This window comes from Dermochelys coriacea, chromosome 10 (assembly GCF_009764565.3).
Source record: "Dermochelys coriacea isolate rDerCor1 chromosome 10, rDerCor1.pri.v4, whole genome shotgun sequence".
In the NCBI taxonomy this organism is placed as follows: Eukaryota; Metazoa; Chordata; order Testudines; family Dermochelyidae; genus Dermochelys; species Dermochelys coriacea.
In genome coordinates this window covers 21,396,323-21,417,616 of record NC_050077.1, presented here as the reverse complement: position 1 = coordinate 21,417,616, position 21,294 = coordinate 21,396,323, and the positions used below count along the sequence as shown (strand labels likewise).

The following is a 21,294-nucleotide window of genomic DNA, read 5'->3' as shown; positions in this document are numbered from 1 at the left end:
AGTTGTAACCATTTTTGTTCTGTAGCATAGACCAGGCCTAGACATCATCCCACATATTTCCTGTTATATCACTTACTGTAAAGTCCTGTATGTAATTCATAAAGTTTTCATTAAAATAGGCTTTTCTAGAGTACCCTGGATTTAGATTTACTGGCTTCTTAGCCATCACTGATCTGCTAAATGGATAGAAATAAACCTGTTTTGATTGTTAGCCTGTTGCCACCAAATCATGCAACCACGAGCAATAGAGGGAAAAACCCTTCTAATCAGGTAGTGTATTTCATTAGGCCAATTGGATCAATGCTGATGCTGTTACAGGTCTACACATTGTACACTATGGAAGACAGGTATGTGAGAAACTAGTTTTGTCTTATTCTGAACACTCAAATAACATGGATTTGAAAATTCAACTAGTTTTCAAAGAACCAGCCTAGCTTTTGGTGGGGGAGGGATGTCTTTAACATAAAAAATAGTGCAAGCTTTCCTTTAGCAAGAAAAATGTTAATTGATTAAAACTGAAATCCTTTTTGAGCAGGAGGCACATAGATTTGAATCAGTGGAATTAAAAAGATTTGCAAATTTTAAACTAGTCATGTAAGACTGAAAAATAGGTTGAGAATTTGACAGGCTCTCAAAACTTCATTGGGTTCACCCTCACCAATGAAAATAAATACTGGCTCAAATTCATTCCTGAAGACAAAAAACACGCAGTGTTTGGCTTAGTAAATCCTAAATCTAGTTATCAAAAATAACTAGACATCCAATGGCCAAGGTATTCTCTCTCTCAAGGTGAAATCTGAATAATAGCTTCTAAATCTTTTCTATACTTTACTACTTTAGTGACTATTTAAAAATGATAGCCATCCTTACCGCCTGCAAAATTCTTTAAAGCTGGATACACTACTTGACAAGTAAAGGTGAGATGACAAAAATGAAAGTGTTTGTGTGTCTCCTACTTCAGTGTTAAAGCTGCCTCTACTAGACCTATTGCTGTTTGCAGTCTCTCCTCCCCTCTCTCCACAGTCTAGGTGTCACTTCTACTAAGATTAGTCTTATCCCTACAAAGCTACCTTTTCATGGCTCTATTCAGTTGCTGAGGGATGGATGTGTCTGTAACATGAACATTGCCTTTTGTGAGGATTGATTACTAATCCTCATATTCCCCAGGCCCAGAAAGAGAAAATCACCAGGTAGCAAAGGAGTCGACAGTAAAATGTAATTTCTGAAAAGCTGCAGTAAGACACCAGCCAAATTACTGATATTGTATGGTATCTGGGATACCAAGGCATTTCACAACCAGAGTGCTCCAGCTAAATTAAAATGCACGCATCTCTGAGGTGGAAAGTGACAATTAGTGCCTTGCGTGATAGGAAAGGGGGAAATAGTGATTGAGGACATCAGGATAGGAGTTTTTTCTCTCTGACAACAGCAAAGGGATATACAGGAACCAATCCGGCTGCCAGTGAAGTCAATAGAAAGTCTGTGCGATTTCATTGGGAGCAGGAATGGACCCTGAAAGTCTGCACAAAATGGACAGCAATTTTCAAGTTCTCAGCAGAAACACCCACACACAGAGTAGTCAGATATGACACAATTTGTCTATATGAGAAGAGAGAAGGGCTCCTTGGACAGCACTGAGCTTCAAAACTCTGGTCCCAAGGTATTTCTGATTTCATGCTTAGCCTACTAATGCCAAGATGCTTAGAACTACATCTCCTGTATCTTGGGGGGGAAAAGCAGGGATTACTTAACATAATACTCCCTTAGCAAATGAACACCCCAAAACTCCAGCCACACTCAATTTTATATATATTAAAAAAAAATCAGGCTTTTATGTCACACTTGGTTCTGATGGCCCCAGTGTTGAATCAGGCAAATTGCCTCGTCCAGCATTATATATGACACTGAACATACTTCTAAATATATGAAATTATTAACTGAATCACCCTCTGGATATGACAAATGATGCCTTAATCTGTACTTCCCTGTCTGTTTCCTAGACATTAAACCCAGTGAGCTATTCCTGTGTCTAAGATTCTTTTTATCCATTTTGTGCCACCATTTACAGAAAAGATAGCTGATATTTCTTTGCTGTTGGAAATGAAAAAATCCAGTGTGGTATTTATTTTGCAATCCCTCTTTGAGCCGTTGCAAAAAAAAAAAACATGTTTACTTATCAGTCTAACAGTGTGGTAGGCAGCAGTTCATAGCATAGTATAATTGCATTATGCCTAATAATTTTAATTCTGACTTTTCTAAAGGATCATCCCCCATGAAGCCATAAATACATCTTCTGTGTTGTGTTCAAGGATGGGATAGTGCTTCCATAGTATTATTTTCCTACCTATTTCTTCCCAACTCACCCCTTGCTTTGTGTAGATGCCCCTTAACTGGAACTCCATGGAATCTAGTGGGTAGCATAGTAGAGCTGCAACTGTCAGCCATGCAGAAATTCCTGCCCTCTAAAACAGTCTGCATGGGAGGTAATACAATTCAGGATCATATTAGAGTACTTTCCTTTAGGTCTCATGTGTGGCTTCACTGAGCATCTGCAGGGGTCCCAGCTAAGAGTGGTAGCTTCTTCAAAAGCTGTGCTGCTTGGGGAAGATGAATAAGTGGAGCAACAATCATTCCTGCAAGATAGACCCTTTCTCAGCACAGAATGGGGATCCCTTCTTTGCAAATCCCAGGATCTGCAGGGTTAGGGCTCCACCCTACCAAATCCTTCTCACTAGAAGGTATAGAATCATAGCATATCAGGGTTGGAAGAGTCCTCAGGAAGTCATCTAGTCCAACTCCCTGCTCAAAGCAGGAACAATCCCCAACTAAAGCATCCCAGCCAGGGCTTTGTCAAGCCTGACCTTAAAAATCTCAAAGGAAGGAGATTCAACCACCTCCCTAGGTAGCCCATTCCGGTGCTTCACCACCCTCCTAGTGAAAAAGTTTTTCCTAATATCCAACCTAAACCTCCCCCACTGCAACTTGAGACCATTACTCCTCGTTCTGTCATTTGCTACCACTGAGAACAGTCTAGAGCCATCCTCTTTAGAACCCCCTTTCAGGTAGTTGAAAGCAGCTATCAAATCCCCCCCTCATTCTTCTCTTCTGCAGACTAAACAATCACAGTTCCCTCAGCCTCTCCTCATAAGTCATATGTTCCAGTCCCCTAATCATTTTTGTTGCCCTCTGCTGGACGTTTTCCAATTTTTCCACATCCTTCTTGTAGTGTGGAGCCCAAAACTGGACACAGTACTCCAGATGGCCTCACCAATGTCAAATAGAGCCCTCTCTGCCTCCTGTCCATGCGAGGCTGTCCCTAAGTCCCCCTTCCCTTGACAAGTGGTGCTGGACCAAGGCTCCCCGCAACCCACTTCCCCCTGAGTGCAAGGCCAGTCCAAGCCCTCCCTGCATGTGGGACCATTTGGCCCAAGCTGCTCTCCCAGCCCTCCCTCCAGCATGGTGCTGCTGTTGTCACTCACTCCTCCTACGCGCACGTTCTGCCGCACCCCGCTAGGGGGTCCCATCGCACATTTTTGACAAAATTGTGCATTTGTCCAGTTTGCTCTTGCCAACTGCTGATGAACAGTTGGAAAGAGCAAACTGGATGAAAGCTCAGTTTTGCCAAAAAAGTCGGGATGGCCAGGACAGGGCCTAAAAAGGGACTGTCCTGGCCAAAACAGGATGTATGGTCACCTTAGATAGGAGAGACACGTTTGAATCTGCTGTTTGAATTTCCTCATGTAAAATCCTTTCCAATTTAAATAAAATATATAATGTCAATGATGGCCATTTCAACTCTGTTCCCTCCCCCTCTTTGTGTTGAATCATCTGCTTTTAACACCTCATTAATAACGATGGCACTGTTTTCGTTTAGCAGTTCTTGTGCTCAGGAATCCTGAGTTTGTCTGAAGTGCTAAACTTTATGCAGGTGCAGCACTGTGTCTCCTGAATTACTAAGGGCCACTTGGTTTTTAAGAATAGAGCTCTTACAGTATCTTACATAAAGTTCTCTGCAGACTGAGTAGTTATCTGCTAGAAATAAGCAGCCAAATTATTAGGACATCTATATTACAGGAGGAAGCAGCTGCCTTACCTTTGTAAACTTTAATATTGTATCTGGTAATGCATCACTTTTTCAATTGCCTAAATGTCTTATCAATTGGACTTTAAGACCACGTTATGATTGGTGATATTTACATACTGTAATACCGGTTGCTAATAGTTAATGTTTCTCTGCAAGAAAAGGGAATTAAGCATAGTCAACTAATTCCTAACATAAAGATCATGAGCTGCACTTAAATGGCTATGGTTTGTTTCCATGTACCACAAAGAGATGAAAACCACACTCATTATTACATTTCTGCTGTAGGCAATTGGATCAATGCTTAAATCACTTGTCATCAAATGCAAAGGAAAAACTAAAGTGATGGAACTAAAGTGATTAGAATCTGAGTGAACTTTATGATTTAAGTGTGGGTGTATACAGCCAGATGAAAGGGCGAAATTGGTGTAAATGTAGAACAGCATCAAAGTCTTTGTTGTTTGCCAGTGGCATCTCTGCTCAAGAGACAACTTTGGGTAACAACTGAAACTGGCAGGTTTTGTATCACTCTAGTAAAAAGCCATCTGAATGTAAAATTTGATTAACATGGTCTCAGACTAATGGATCTTGTGATTGTTCATGGAAAAATCATTTGCTACCAAGCTCAGATTTCAACTTGCAATGAATAATTGTTCTGGTGTGATGACTTCCTTTGAATATCTGAGTTTTCTCAGCTGTACAACTATTTGTCTGAGCCAAATAGCCACCTCTGAAAACAGAAGGTATGATACTGTTCTAAATGTAGGGGGAAATGGTGTTAACTTCCATATATACGAACTGGGAAAAGGTTGGTGGGAAGTTCAGAATGGACAGAATCTCTAATTTTTGCTTTCTTATTGACTAGAAGGGGACAGAAGTGATAAGGTAACAAACATTTCATGTCCCTAAGTGTTGTGCTAGGGGATGTTACACCTATCAAAATGTATTAGAAAAATAACTTCCATAAAGGAAAGGTACATTGCATCCCCCATCTGTCCACTGCTATCCCCACTCATAAAAACTGCTTTTTCTAGAGCTTTAAAAACTTATATATATATATATATTAATGAGACATACTCTGACAGCAATAAGACACAACTGTGTGTATTTATAGGTAGTTAAAGGCATGAGCCTCACAAAACACTTAGATTATACACCAATAGCCTGCTAACTGCTACAAATAAAGGCCATTCTGACTGAAGGTACATAGTTGTGCTTTCTGTATGGAAACACAAACCAGGTGCCTAAATTGTATTCTCTAAATTTGCACATTCATCTGTTCTTGCATATCCCTTATCTGAGTGCACAGACTGGGTAACCACTTACTTAAGAACCTGTTCAGTACACAATTAGTTGATTTGTATGTGGAAATGAAGTATTTGTGAACACAGCAAAGGTGCTATAAACTGAAAATAGTGTCTGTGTACAAAATCCTTAGTTGTAATTTCCTTATGCCTAATTGTAAAGTAACCTTAGTGTTAATTTATGGAGAACTTTCTAACTGAAATAGTATTAGAATGGCTCAAATTCTATAATTAAGTGGTCAGAACACTAAGGATTTCTTTTTAACTTAGAGGCTGATTGTTAGCTAATACCAGAATATGCAATATATTTAATTTAAATGAGGAGCCATGCATTATTTTTCTTGCTTACCGACTGCCTTTAGGGAGGCATACTTGTTAAGCTCCTTGCCCGGGGGCTGTTGTTCATAAGGATTTGTGATCTGTCCGATGCTGGGGTATGAATGTGGATGTGCCATCTGAGGGAGGAGAGGAGAAGTTGGTACCACATTATTCATCTGTGAACCATCTGTATTTAAAAAAAATACATAAAAAAGAGTCTTACTTAAAATAAATCTTTAGGTTTGATCATCATTGTGCATTACAAACTAGACAGACTGAATGTATCAGGGTGTTACCAGAAAACAAATTAGTGTTAGAATACAGCCAATCTAAATTGCCCCAGTAAATATATTCACAGGCTGTGGTATGGTTACAGCAGCATATATGAACAGAACAAAGACTTGGACTAATAAATATTATTTTAAAGTATTGATTAATACGCTACAGCTGAGTTCATTGCAGCACTAACTGCATGGTTTTGCAATTATATATGAAAGAGAGAACACGAACGTGTGTGTGTGTGTGTATATATATATATGGGCCAAAACTTGCATTTTCCATATTCCAACCTGAACGTATTTGAATCTGGGGTTTTGGTTCAGGTCCATCATTAACATTTGATGATAATGACCAATAATGAGGTCATTCTAAAAGTAGATATATCTCTAAAGGCCAGAGGCCATTTGTATTTTTCTTCCTCCCCTTCCCCTCTACCACCCATGATAATAGGTGTCATAGCTGCAGAACAAGATAACATTTACTGTAGCAGCTGCCTCAAGACTAGAAACAGAAGCTGGTGAGTGCTTCTGGACTGTCGTATCAGTACAAATTTTATATCTGTTCTCAGTCTGGTTTGTCCCTTTAGATAAGTGAATACAGCATGACTACTCCCCCTCCCCCAAAAATGTACATGCTTGAACAGTGAGCTTTTCCACCATTCTTTTAGCTTCTGTCTAACTAAGTGAATCAGACGTGTATGCTGCTCCCAATAAGCTAGATTTCTACATGGTCAGCATACCTTTTGGTGAGTCTGCTACCAAGCTGTATGCTTTACAGTATTTTGAACTGTGTGCCAGTCAAATAACAATGCTGTTGTCAAGTATATAGAGTTTCTGAACTCTTAACATCCACAGAACAGCCCATTTTTGTTACCTATTCCCGCAGTGAAACCATAACGCTGAATTTGTGACAATACAGTAACCCTCATAGCATCAGACATAGGATTATGACAAAGTAGAAGGAAAAGCTGGGTTGCAAGGGAGAAAAAGCTTATTATGATGGAGTGAAAGGACCCTCCCCCACAGGATCTGACAGAAGCCAGATACCATTGCAAAAGCTGCCAGGATTGCAAGGGAATGGAGCCACCTGGCTGCCTACAGTTCTCAACGAAGCTGAGCAGATCAGCAGGAGCTCCAGGGAGAAATACAATCAAGTCCCTCCTCCTAGCATTTGTATAAACCAGTTTAGAGAGGACACCCCAGTGAATGAAGGATAGGGGTGGGGCAAATCTAGGATCTAATAACTGAATGTTCCTCCTTGCTATCACTGAATATAATAAGGGGTAATAGCAGGAGTGTAATTAGTGGATACTGACTAGAGCTGGGTGAGAAATGGTTTTCCCATTCTGTGAGGATTTTTAAACATTTTTTCCTGTCCCAAATTGGGACAAAAAGTTTACATCTCAAAAAAAAATTGTGAATCAAAAATCTGAAAAAAAAATTTTTTTTGATTCAGTCAATTCAAATGTTTAATTCCAATCATTTCAAAACATTTTGTTTCTATTTCAATCTTTTTTACATTTTTACTGTAAATTAACTTACATTTCAAAATGAAAAATAGTTTGAAACTGAAAAATGGAACATTTTAATTTTGAAAATGTTGAAATGGGGCATCCTGACAACTTTTAAAATATTTTTCCAAACATTTTCTAAATTGTAAATTCATCAAGACTGACCCTTTCTTGCAAACATTTTTGATTTTGACAGATCAGCATTTTCCAACTTCACCCCCCCAAAAAAAGTTTGATTGGAAAATTCCCAACCAACTTTAACCCCTATTGACTGAATGACCATAGTGACTACTATCACATGAGGAGCTAGAGTAAAAGAAAATCCATTCCCTTTCTACTGAGTCTAGGGCCCAGCTGAGGAAAGCCTTTTATTCTGATGGCTTGTACCAAATGGCTTTGAAAGTAGCTGGGCACTCTTTGCAAACCAGCTGTATCACCCAGGTATTTGGCTTGTATCTTTATGGTTGAGTCTTCACTAGACTTTTTTGGGAAGTCTTGTGCCAATGCACTAATAACACTGCAGCTCCACTGGTGGGAGCATTGGTGTTAATAGGGCATCAACATTTTTACCAACATGTCCTTTAGTCTTGTTCAGAATAGGGTGTAGATAATATAGTGGTAAAAATACTGGTGGCATGTCTACACTAGCTATTTCATTGTTGCTACCACTGGTGGACCTGCAACGGTGAAAATCTTGTCTAGTATAGGTAAAGTGTAGGTGGCCATAGTTCTTTGTCTAGCTTCCACCTCTCTGTCAAGCCTCTCCTGCTTATTCAGACACATCTTTAATAGCAACAAGGGAAATATGGAAAAACACTGACAAAGAAAATAGATTTAAGTATAAAAATGTTCGTTCTTCCAAATGCACCCAAGTGTTGAAGTCCCACTTTAATACCAAGGTATTATCAGAGTTAAGGTTGCTGCTTTTCAGCTCTCAACAATTTATGAAGATTTAAAAATTAAATATATTAGCTATTTTTTGTATGTCTGTGGAATCTGATTTCTACTTTGCCAGCTTTTGTTTGAGGCCATGAAGTATTCTAAATGGTGACTTTCAAGTTGATTAATGACAAAACCTCTTTCATTGCTGCTCACTGTCTGCTACAGCAGCCTTCTTCATTCACACTGAAGTGCTGATGCAAGACTAGATCATTGGATGGAAAACATTATTCAAGTTTCACAATCAACTGGCCATTAACACGAAGGCTAATTAAGCAAAAGGCCAAACTGAGACACAGTACATTGCATAAGCGAGGAAAAGATGCATGCTTATAAAAGCCTCTACATTAGACTGGATTTCCAAGACTTAAAGGGAAATCTGAGCTGTCTACAATCACACACTTTATTTTGCATCCTACAATTTGCATGTCTCGAAATTACCATCAGTGGTAAGTATGCCAGTTGCATTTTCAAGATTTTGAGTCTCTCAACTGTTTGAATTCTAATTCAGATGCAATCTTTCTTGTGTTTTCTTTGAGTGAATATGATAACCAAATGCCACTGTGGAGCCAATTTATCATTTCCCCACCAAACACAAGTAATTTAACAGGGATGGATGAATACCCCAATATTTGAATGATATTCAGAAAAATCTTACTATGGAAGTAAGAAGGATATAATGCGAACTATCATGCCGGTGATTTGATTGTCTAAATCTAGCCAATAGGAGTAGCCTAGTTTAACCACAACCAGGTAATGTTCTTCAGCATGACTTGCCCTGCCTACACTAAGTGCAAAGTCCTGTTTAAAATTTTGTTAGGTAAAACATGTTAGCTACGTGTTTAAAAATGCAACCTATTTTCCAAGTCTAGATGAGGTTTCAGTAGCAGGGATACTCCCAGGAGACATAGAAATCTAACTCTAATCCCCTGGTTAAAATTGGGCAGGAAACAATTTTTCTGTCCTATGAGACTTTGAGATTTTATTAAAAAAAAAAATCCCATCTTGAAATGGGATGACAAGTCAAAATCCCCTCCAAAAAGTTGTGAATTGATAATCCATAATAATTTTCTTATTGGGTCAACTAAAATGTCATTTAAGATTAAATACTAAAACTTTTCATTTAAAAAATGTCAACGCAGGATGTTTGCTGAAAAATTCCCAACTAGCTCTACCCATGCCCTCTAATGGCATGTTGAATCCTGACTAACCATCAGCCATGTATTTTCTGATTGATATTTGGAAATAGCTGGCTTACCAAACAGGGACAATTTCAAGCTCAAAGCTCTGACTGTGTTGATACATTTATATTTGGCATTCCAACACTGCTATGTTGCCCAGCATGATATTCCATGTAGTGGCTGGCACTGTGCAGCTGCTAGTATTTAATTAATTTATTTATTTGAAAAAGCCAAAAACAAGAGCACTATAGAGTCAAAGTATTTGCGCCATGACCAAAACCTCCAGCAAGCATAGTAAGACTTAGCCTATGCAGTGGTAACTGGTGATGTGGTAAGAACTTACCCATGGGTCTCATTGGCTGCTGGAGCTACAATAAAAAGAAAAGGAGTACTTGTGGCACCTTAGAGACTAACAAATTTATTTGAGCATAAGCTTTCGTGAGCTACAGCTCACTTCATCAGATGCATTTGGTGGAAAATACAGTGGAGAGATTTATATACACGCACAGAGAACATGAAACAATGGGTTTTATCATACACACTGTAAGGAGAGTGATCACTTAAGATGAGCCATCACCAGCAGCGGGGGGGGAAGGAGGAAAACCTTTCATGGTGACAAGCAAGGTAGGCTATTTCCAGCAGTTAACAAGAACATCTGAGGGACAGTGGGGGGTGGGGTGGGGGGTAGAAATAACATGGGGGAATAGTTTTACTTTGTGTAATGACTCATCCATTCCCAGTCTCTATTCAAGCCTAAGTTAATTGTATCCAGTTTGCAAATTAATTCCAATTCAGCAGTCTCTTGTTGGAGTCTGTTTTTGAATTTTTATTTGTTGAAGGATAGCCACCCTCAGGTCTGTAATCAAGTGACCGGAGAGATTGAAGTGTTCTCCAACTGGTTTTTGAATGTTATAATTCTTGACGTCTGATTTGTGTCCATTTATTCTTTTACGTAGAGATTGGCCAGTTTGACCAATATACATGGCAGAGGGGCATTGCTGGCACATAATGGCATATATCACATTGGTAGATGCGCAGGTGAACGAGCCTCTGATAGTGTGGCTGATGTGATTAGGCCCTATGATGGTTTCCCTGAATAGATATGTGGACAGAGTTGGCAACGGGCTTTGTTGCAAGGATAGGTTCCTGGGTTAGTGGCTCTGTTGTGTGGTGTGTGGTTGCTGGTGAGTATTTGCTTCAGATTGGGGGGCTGTCTGTAAGCAAGGACTGGCCTGTCTCCCAAGATCTGTGAGAGTGATGGGTCATCCTTCAGGATAGGTTGTAGATCCTTGATGATGCATTGGAGAGGTTTTAGTTGGGGGCTGAAGGTGATGGCTAGTGGTGTTCTGCTACAATAGTTGATGATATGCTGCCAGCTGAACTGAGTTAACTCTGCAACCCCTGGACTGTCAGGTCCACAAGGGCATGTGAGAATATAGTGTGTTTGGCTAGCCCTCTGTCTCCCTACTGCCAATACAAGAAGGAAGAATAGGAGAGGAGTGTGTGGCAGTTCACCAACACAGATGCTAGACACCTGCTGGGTCAGCAAATGACGCAGACAAGAAGCAGCTGACAAAAGGTTCTTCAGATGCAGAAGCCTGCTGTGCCTGCTACTTTCCTTCCTTAAAAGCACTAGACATGGGAGTAGCCAGCAGGAGGGAGAGCAGTGCTCCAGGCAGCCTATGTCTCTGGAAGAGATCCAGATAAGAGCTGGACAGGAGGGAAGAAGCACCTGAGCCACCTGATAGTTTGGAAGAGAGAAGAAGTACAACTGAATTCTGTCTCCCTCCCTCTCTCAGCACTGGAAGAGGGAGAGCAAAGAACCCTAGAAGCTAAGGTGCCAGCATCTCATCACAATCCCAACAGATGAAGAGGGTTTTTTTGTGGTTTAATAAGCTGAGTTCAGTGATTGTTCACCCCAACTTTCTATTGGATAATATCAGACTACTCTGCTGTGTCTCACAGACCCTATACAGCTAATGGAGATTTTGAAAGTGGAAGTGCTTTTGGAGCTGATGCATCTGTTTTCTAATCCCTGCGCTTGCTGGGAATTTTCACATGGCAGACAGAAAACGGTGACAATACCTACATGGCTACAGTTTATGACAATAGAAACTGCATTCCATTCAGTCATGGTAGTGTCACATTTAACTTATGCCTTTTGCTGAGATGTCACAGTGATGGGCATATCAAGCAATCGTTAAACACGAAATAGATACCCAATGTCAGGGGCTGATAAATTCCCCCACATCAAACCTATTTGTGAAATGTATTGTGCAGCTCACCCTGCTTTATTTATTGGTGTTAAGCTGTCCTGACTTTAGGGTTAGGGAGATGCAGAGATATGCCAGCATCCTGATAGCAATAATAAGTTTGTTCAGCATGTCGTCTGCTTTGAATCTTCCTAAAGCTCAGGAAGAGATCATTATTAAAATCTTCCTTCTCTTCAACCCTCTGAGAATGAAAGCTATTCTATAGCGTGGCCCGAGGATTCACTTCCTTCTGTAGTAGAAAAGTCAATTAGTCTTTGCTTGGAGACCAGGAAAATTCGGGGGGGAGGGGAGGGAGAAGGAATAAAATAGAATTTACTAGTAAATGAGCAGTTGCAGACATGAGAAAAAGAGCAAATGAGACTGGCAATATGATAAAACAAAGTGGGGGATAGGGCAGAAAAGCGGAGCAAGATTTTGCTATGAAAACTACCTGCAGGCACATACAAAAAAGGAAACAAGGACAGGACCAACAAAAGGAGACTGGGAAGTCAGGTGAAAAAAGAGACCAACAAGAGCAAATTCAGAGCAAAATCTGAGATTAGTTGGGCATTTTCAGATACTCAGCAGAGAAAGATAAGTCCCAAAGCAGCTACAATGGAAAATAACAGCTATAAAAGCAGAACAAGGCTGAGTGATTAAAAAATGTTTGTAGATACCCCTCCAACACACACACATGCTCGCTCGCTCGCTTGCTCGCTCGCTCTAACTCGCATGCATTTGTCTCCTTTTCCATCTTTGTTCTTTTCTGTACTGTACATTTTCCTCTGCCTTATTTGGAGGGCCAGTTCAGCCAGGGCTGCCAAACCTGCAAGCCAGGGGGTCATGAGACTCCACCCCACCAGGGATGGGTTGAACTGTTAGTGTAATAATAGATGCAGTATTGAAGAACCGCTTCAAGGCTGACTGTGAGCTCCTTGGTTATAACACCATAAGCCCCCTGTAAACTCATTCTCTTGTTGCAGTGCAGCTTAGCTTAATGTTCTGCATACTAATTATACACATACATACACTCATTATCTGTTGCCCTCAACTCATCTGCAAGACTAAACCCTCCCTGCCCAAACTGACATTGCAAAATGGTTTGTGGTGGGGGCACATGCCACCTACTGAATCACAAGCCTTGCAGCCTCCATACCTAATCTTATGGCTTTGCAGGTGGCTTCAATTTTAGCTGAACTGACCCTGTTTGGTTCCCACCTGCCCTACACTTGTGCATCCTCTCCCATGGCTAGATCTTCTTTGCTTTTCCTCTCTTTCTTCTTGCAGGTATGCTATTGCATTGTTAGTTGTTTTTATTTAGGTGCCATCTTCCATTCTCTACCACCTGTACACTGGCTGGTCTATTTGTAAAGGATATTCCAATTCAGATGTGGATTCTCAGACTCCTTGTGTTTCACTCTAGAGCTACAGTATCCTCTATCAAGAGCATGTCTGTGTGACTATGACAGGAGAGGCCCAAAAGCAGGAGTCTTTGGTTATCTAGTTGCTTAATACAGGAATTTGCCATACTGGGTCAAACACATAGTCTGTTTAGTCCAGTATCTTGTTTCTGGCATTGACCAGTACCAATTACATCAGAGGAAGTTGCAAAAATCCCACAGTACACAGATCTGGGATAATCTGACCCATGTGATGGCCTCCTACTAACCCCTAATAGTTGGAGATTAGTTTAAGACCTGAAGTGTGTGAAGTTTTTAATCCTTTAAAAAACTTTCTTTGTTTGCAATTCTGAAAGTTCTTGTAATACTTCAATATATAATCCTTCAATATGACTTTGAATCTTACCAAGTTCTTGGCCTCAAGATCCTATAGCAGTGTGTTCCACAATGTAACTGTTTAATGAAAAAGTATTTATTTTTATCAGTTTTGAATTGTCTGCCTTTCTATTTTATTGCTCTTGTGTTATGAGACTGGGAGCTTCTGCTCTTCCTATGTGCCTTCTGTATACCATCCATTATTTTGTATACTTTTTTTATTTCCTCTCTTATTTGTCTCCGTTCTAAAGTAAACAATCTCAGTCTTTTCCATATCTCTTCATACAAAAGGTTTTCCATGCTCCTGATCATTTGGTCACCTTTTTCTGTACCCCCTCTAAATCTGTAGCATCCTTTCTTGCGGTGGAGTGACCAGAGCTGCATACACTGCTCCAGACGAGGCTGCACCATTGACATTATAACATCGTCAATATAATTTGCCATCCAATTCCTTATGCAGTATAATGTCTTGTATGCTCCTTTTTTTAAAACCGGAACTGCACACTGAGCAGAAGCTGTGTTTCTTCCCAAAATGGGATAGCTGTGGCGGGTGGGGGGGGCAGCTCACTACAGGCCGGTTTCCCATTTCTGATGCTCTGTCCTGTCACAAACACAGTTGATGCTAAAGAACTCACTGTTTAGTCATGTCCACGCTAACGGAATGACACAGGCTCACAGATGAATTGTGGTGCCACTTTTCCTGGCAGGGGAGGGCTCCCATTTGACTGACATGCCAGACTAGGGTGCATGGGCCTGTCACCAAGCACATTTCCTCAGATAGGAAGAAATAGAATTCCACTGGCAGAAGGGGCAAATTGCAGTCTACTCTCTAATGGCTCCCACCTGCCTGAATGGAAACATAGGATTCGACATGCTGGAACAGACCATTTGGTCCCTATGCTTTTGCCACTCAAGAGAAGTAGGGGCCTCCATCTCCACCTGAGCTCAATGAGAGATGAGAATGTTCCTGTAATGATGTATGCTTTCTCAGTAAGCATGCAGTTAAGGCTCCCTATTTAAATCCATGGGAAAGGATTTTTTTTAAAGTGTATATATAATTCTCTTGCATGTGAGACCTAAACTGTGTGACAAGGTGCCAGTGGGATAAAAGACAAAATCTATCATCTACCTATTTATAAAATTGTATCTGTGTATGTTGATTAAGCTAGAGTACTGGCGAATACAGCGCCCCTTCCCTTTCCAATGAACTAGGGACTGATTGATCCTGTTAGGTGCCGAATGCCTTCAGCGCTTATTGATTTAGGAATTGGGGACCCTCGGTGGTTTTTATGATGGGCTCTTAGTATCTGGTTAGGCTCCAAATGTGTAGGAGTCTAACTGAGTTCTGTGATATCAGTTAGTTGTTTTGCTGCCATCCAGGGAGGTGTGGGACAGCATCAGTCTTGTAACTAAATTGGCTGGGAGGCTATGTCTTCTGCATAGTTGATTATTTCATACTCCCTGTGTACTGTATTATACCATTGGACTTGCCTTTTATTTTCTCTGCTCTGTTGTATACAAATACACTTTATTTTGGACTTGGTTTTCCAGATAACTTTTCATATGGACTTCTTGTCATATGACAATGTTCCCTTTTGTGAAGGATATTTATCTGTATGAAAACAGGATCTTTTTGTCACTGAAGATTTTGCTGCCTCCTCTTGTTTACCCCTCACCTGAAGTAGCTGTAATTCTCTAATCAGATTTATGACACTGTAATTTTCTCCCGAGCACCCCATTGTGACTTCACAAACAGAGGATTATAACTTTTTTAAGAGGGCACTAAGCAGATGAAGTCTTCAGATACAAAGTCTCTGCTTTCATACCAATCTCCAGTGCTTGAATTGGGATGGGAATGGTTGTGGGGAACAAGTAAGAGCATAGCATCATTTCTCCACCCACATTTTTGTCTGTCTTCATCTTCCTTTTCCTCCAGCAGCTACATATGCTTTAAGCACTGTGAACATCCCTAGCTATCCAAATTAAGGAAGGACAAATTCAGAAAATTTGACTTATAAAGCCGAATTGTTGCTAAGCAGAATGTTCTGCACATTTTTCCCATGAGGTGTCAGCTGTTCTTTAAATCAAACAATTTTGTTCATTCCTAGAAATACTAGCAGCATTGTTGAAATGTGCCACCTAGTTCTGTGCTCTATTATCCTACTGTATTTTGTCTCTTTTATTGCAAAAGTTTTCCTGTCAGTAATACTATAACTTCTGCTTTAGAATGGCATTGTGGTGGTCTCATTATAATCTTTGGCATTTTTCTGTGTTTCGTTGCCTTATTTGCATTTGAATTTGAATTTGGAAAGTGTGTATGGAGAGGGTAGTTTTATTTTTTCATTTTTTCAATAGTGGTTATGGGCCACCAACTGATTCAGAGATTTTTTTTTTTTTTTTACAGTTTGAATACATTAAAATATTTTACTTGGGGACACCTTAGTGGGCAGCCTGTCATCTGAATTGGGCAGCTGGCCTGATTAATTTGAGACCCTTTGAGAGATTTTAAATGAAATAACATGCTATATTGAATAAAAATTACAGGTATAAAAATGATTCTCACTTCATCTTACACCAGAGTTTAACATTTCTCATCCAATTCAGCATCACTTAACTTCTTAACATGGGCCAAATGCATCCCCATTAAGCAGAATGAATGCCAATTACTACCCTGATTAAGCAGTAGTCATTATCATTCACTATCATCAGACTAAACTGGCTAATTCAGAGGTGTCTTATTAAAACATCTACCCAAATTTAAGCACATCCTACGTAAGTGGAATATACTGTAAGGGACATATTCTGTCTTCTTTTACCTTTGGGTATTGGTAATGGAGCTGCCTGAACCCATATACCTCCCTGGTGTAACTCAGTTCATGTCCGTGAAAATTGTCCTTGCATTCTAATGTGATGCTTTAATGTTCAAATATGGATATATTCTCTCCTGTTCTGCATACATACAAAAACTCGGAAAATACTCTTAAAAACATCTTTTAGATACAGGTTCCTGACACTTGGGTGATACATCTTACTATTTGGATTCATGTTTTTCTATGCCTTTTTTAAATGGCCATCCTGACTTTTTGACTCTTCAGCTAAGTAAATTATTTTTTAAGAAAAATCTTTAAAACTGAATTATGCTGAATTAAGTCAGAATCTTTTGCTTCCTCTCCTTTTCTATGATCAACCCCAAACTTAATATAAATATGTATTTCTTCTTTGTGAATCATAACAGCTTAATGTAGCCCTTTTACTAAAGCAATTGTTGAGCATTTAACTAGTTAATTATGATTTGAATCACTAATTTGAAGAGTTGCTTTTTCAACCTGTTTCCTATATAGCTAATATTGTTTTATCTGAGTGTATGCATGGAAATTGCAGGAAAGAGTCAGAACTATGGGGGAAGATAGGTGCATTTTAAAATGAAACTGCCAATGGAAGAACATTTTACTTTCCTCCTATTTTTGGTCTCTCTTTATTTGCTTTAGGCCTTTGAAGCAACAGTTGAGATAGCATAAGGCAGGCAAAGCAGATATACAGGATAAAGGTACATACAACACAGGTATGTGGCCACATTTTTTTTCCAGAGAGCCATTTATAAACATACTGCCTAGGAAATAAGTTATTATGGTACCTCACAGACAGTCTGATTTTTTTTATTCATAATATTTTCAGTTCCTATCAGATGGCAGAAAAGCTGCCTGGGAGTGAAAGAAAACATACTTGAAACCATTGTTTGAAAAGAGGCACATATCATGAACTTCCTACAGTTCCTTGGTCCTTTCAGTTGCTGCATTGCTATTAATTTGTTTCAGAGTCCAAGTTTGTTTCGCTAGCTGTATACGTGGCCAGTAGTTGAAGATTAGTTACATTTCTTTCATAAGGTATGCTTATGCACCAACAGTTCTTAGAATAGCCGTTGATTACATTTTCAGTCACAGGTAAAACACCTTATTTGCCTTTTGTGTGACCACTAAGTACAAGAGCTGGAAATTTTTTTTAAAAAAGTGGGGGGGGGGGGATTTTTTTTTCTCTTTTGTGGGGGGAAAAGATTTTCATTCTTGAAAAACATTTCCCTTTTAGAAAAAAAACTGAATTTCTTTCAATTTTTAAAAGTGGGACAAAATTCTGTAGTTGGGTGAAAAAGGACAAAATTTCACATAAATTTCATCAGTTTTCACCACTTTAAAAATAAAAAGTCTTATTGACAGGTGCTATTTTACATTCATGTTTTAAGATGATTCTCAAGTCAAACATTATTTGACCCTCTCTTCTAATCGTGCATATAAAACTATAAGTAAGAAGGTACAAAATATAGGTAGTGGGGATGACCTGCTCTTAATTGCTTCGTATCCATTAGAATGTTGTTTTCCTTTTTGCTAAACCTCTGCTAGCATGTGTCAGGAATTTTTACCATTTCAATCACGTCCCCATTTTTTTCAGCTTTCAGGTTTAAAAGGCAATGGCGGTAGTTGGTGTCTCAACCCCCATGTTATTTTAAGACCCTCTTTTTGTGGAATTTTTCTGTGATCAATAAGGTCCAGGCACATACATTGATGTCTAGCATAGAGATGACCCAGTTCTATTTTGGGATGCTGCAAAGGCCTTTCTTGGAGGGACAACTTAGCTGGTAAAAGGACAACCATGAACATATGTTTCAATAAATGAGAGAGAGGGGGAAAAAAGTACTGCTTTAGAGATTCAAGTTTCAATGGTTTTTTAAATGTCTTCAGTCACTTGAATGGAGATTGAGATTATATATTTTCTTACAAGCTCCTTACCAAAAAAGAGAAAATTCACTAAGGATAGGCTTTACATAGAGTGACTAAAGCTGACAAAATAACTACAGTAGGTTAATTAAAGGACACCGCGAATCCAGAGTAAAACCAAAGACTTTATTCATATGAGAGTAAAGCATATTGGATTGGATAATAAAAAGATTGTAAGCAAGTCATTTAGCCCAATTACATTTAGCCAAAAATACCTTTCAATGTATGCATCTGGAAGGACCACATCGAAGAGTGAAAAATAGTTCAGTCGCTGTCCATCCATTCACTTTGGCCTCTCTGCAGAGAGCAGGGTGCTAATTTGTGTTTCCCTTTGGAAGGTGTTTTTTATAATATGGTCACTGAAAAGTGGTTGAGATCACCAGCTCCTTTCACGAAGGCCACCAAATAGTCATTAGCTGCTAATAACTTTCAATCACTGCCAAATGCGAGCTGTGTTTGAATTGGTGACAAGGAGGTAAAAGGCCTCTTTATCCCACTGCCAGTCTCCGGAGCTCCAGTTCCTCCTTTCATTAAGTCACAACACCATTCTTCACATCCAGTATACAGCACTGTCCATCTCTCCCAGTTTCCTGTACTGCATGCATAGTTTTCCTGAATGTTTACCAGGTTGTAATATAATCTTTTCTAAATTGGGAAGTGTACTATTGGCTGATATCTGTGACCTAGATGCCTTAATTCCTTTAGCAAATTACAGTCCAAATAAGATATCCCCATCTCTCAGTTCTTTGCTAGTCTGCAGGATAAAATCAGCTAGTTCACTATATTTAAAAAGCTTTCAAAACCGGACTTTTGCCCTCTTGATAAATGGATGCTCCATGGAAATACTTCAGTTTCAGCATTTTGCAACATTTTAACTAGATCAAATGCTTATTATTTGGAGGCCAAACAGACCTGGTACGAAATGATGAATGGAAAACTACCACACTCTACTTAGTACTTGATTAACAATGATGTTGCACTGCAGTGTACTGATCTGCAAGCTTCCACTTTGTGCTTACATCTCCATAGGATGATAGTCAGTTCTCTTAGGGCCCACAACAAGATTTGGAAGCCAATCCTACATCACCTCCAAAAAGTAAACTGGGCTGGCGGAAGGGGAAATGATAAAATTCCATTCATGCCCCAGACTTAGAATCATAGAATATCGGGGTTGGAAGGGACCTCAGGAGGTAATCAAGTCCAACCCCCTGCTCAAAGGGCTTTGTCAAGCCTGACCTTAAAAACTTCTAAGGAAGGAGATTCCACCACCTCCTTAGGTAATGCATTCCAGTGTTTCACCACCTTCCTAGTGAAAAAGTTTTTCCTAATATCCAACCTAAACCTCCCCCACCACACTTGAGACCATTACTCCTCGTTCTGTCATCTGCTACCACTGAGAACAGTCTAGAGCCATCCTCTTTGGAACCCCCTTTCAGGTAGTTGAAAGCAGCTATCAAATCCCCCCCTCATTCTTCTCTTCTGCAGACTAAACAATCACAGTTCCCTCAGCCTCTCCTCATAAGTCATGTGTTCCAGTCCCCTAATCATTTTTGTTGCCCTACGCTGGACGTTTTCCAATTTTTCCACATCCTTCTTGTAGTGTGGAGCCCAAAACTGAACACAGTATTCCAGATGAGGCCTCACCAATGTTGAATAGAGAGGAACGATCACATCCCTTGATCTGCTGGCAATGTCCCTACTTATACAGCCCAAAATGCCATTGGCCTTCTTGGCAACAAGGGCACACTGTTGACTCATATCCAGCTTCTCAACCACTGTAACCCCTAGGTCCTTTTCTGCAGAACTGCTGCCTAGCCATTCGGTCCCTAGTCTCTAGCAATGCATGGGATTCTTCCATCCTAAGTGCAGGACTCTGCACTTGTCCTTATTGAACCTCATCAGATTTCTTTTGGCCCAACCCCTAATTTGTCTAGGGCCTTCTGTATCCTATCCCTACCCTCCAGCGTATCTACCTCTCCTCCCAGTTTAGTGTCATTTGCAAACTTGCTGAGGGTGCAATCCACACCATCCTCCAGATCATTAATGAAGATATTGAACAAAACCGGCCCGAGGACCGACCCTTGGGGCACTTCACTTGATACCGGCTGCCAACTAGACATCAAGCCATTGATCACTACCCGTTGAGCCCGACAACCTAGCCAGCTTTCTGTCCACCTTATAGTCCATTCATCCAGCCCATACTACTTTAACTTGCTGGCAAGAATACTGTGGGAGACCGTGTCAAAAGCTTAGCTAAAGTCCAGGAACAACACATCCACTGCTTTCCCCTCATCCACAGAGCCAGTTATCTCATCAAAGAAGGCAATTAGATTAGTCAGGCATGACTTGCCCTTGGTGAATCCATGCTGACTGTTCCTGATCACTTTCCTCTCCTCTAAGTGCTTCAGAATTGATTCCTTGAGGACCTGCTCCATGATTTTTCCAGGGACTGAGGTGAGGCTGACTGGCCTGTAGTTCCCAGGATCCTCCTCCTTCCCTTTTTTAAAGATGGCCACTACATTAGCCTTTTTCCAGTCGTCCAGGACCTCCCCCGATTGCCATGAGTTTTCAAAGATAATGGCCAATAGCTCTGCAATCACATTCTCCAGCTCCTTTAGCACTCTCGGATGCAGCGCATCCGGCCCCATGGACTTGTGCTCATCCAGCTTCTCTAAATAGTCCTGAACCACATCTTCCTTCACAGAGGGCTGGTCACCTCCTCCCCAGGCTGTGCTGCCCAGTGCAGCAGTCTGGGGGCTGACCTTGTATGTGAAGACAGGCAAAAAAAGCACTGAGTACATTAGCCTTTTCTACATTCTCTGTCACTAGGTTGCCTCCCTCATTCAGTAAGGGGCCCACACTTTCCTTGACTTTCTTCTTGTTGCT

The 21,294-nt window shown here is 40.2% G+C and overlaps 1 protein-coding gene across 2 annotated transcripts in view; it reads right to left on the bottom strand.

Annotated features, from left to right (window-relative positions):
* Window positions 1-21,294, bottom strand: part of SHISA9 (shisa family member 9) — a 249,914-nt gene that overhangs the window by 19,998 nt on the left and 208,622 nt on the right. For both annotated transcript variants that reach the window (XM_043493851.1, XM_038419502.2), the window contains exon 3: window positions 5,735-5,890. In XM_043493851.1, coding sequence (XP_043349786.1) covers window positions 5,735-5,890 — 156 coding nt within the window. The remainder of the gene's footprint in view (window positions 1-5,734; window positions 5,891-21,294) is intronic.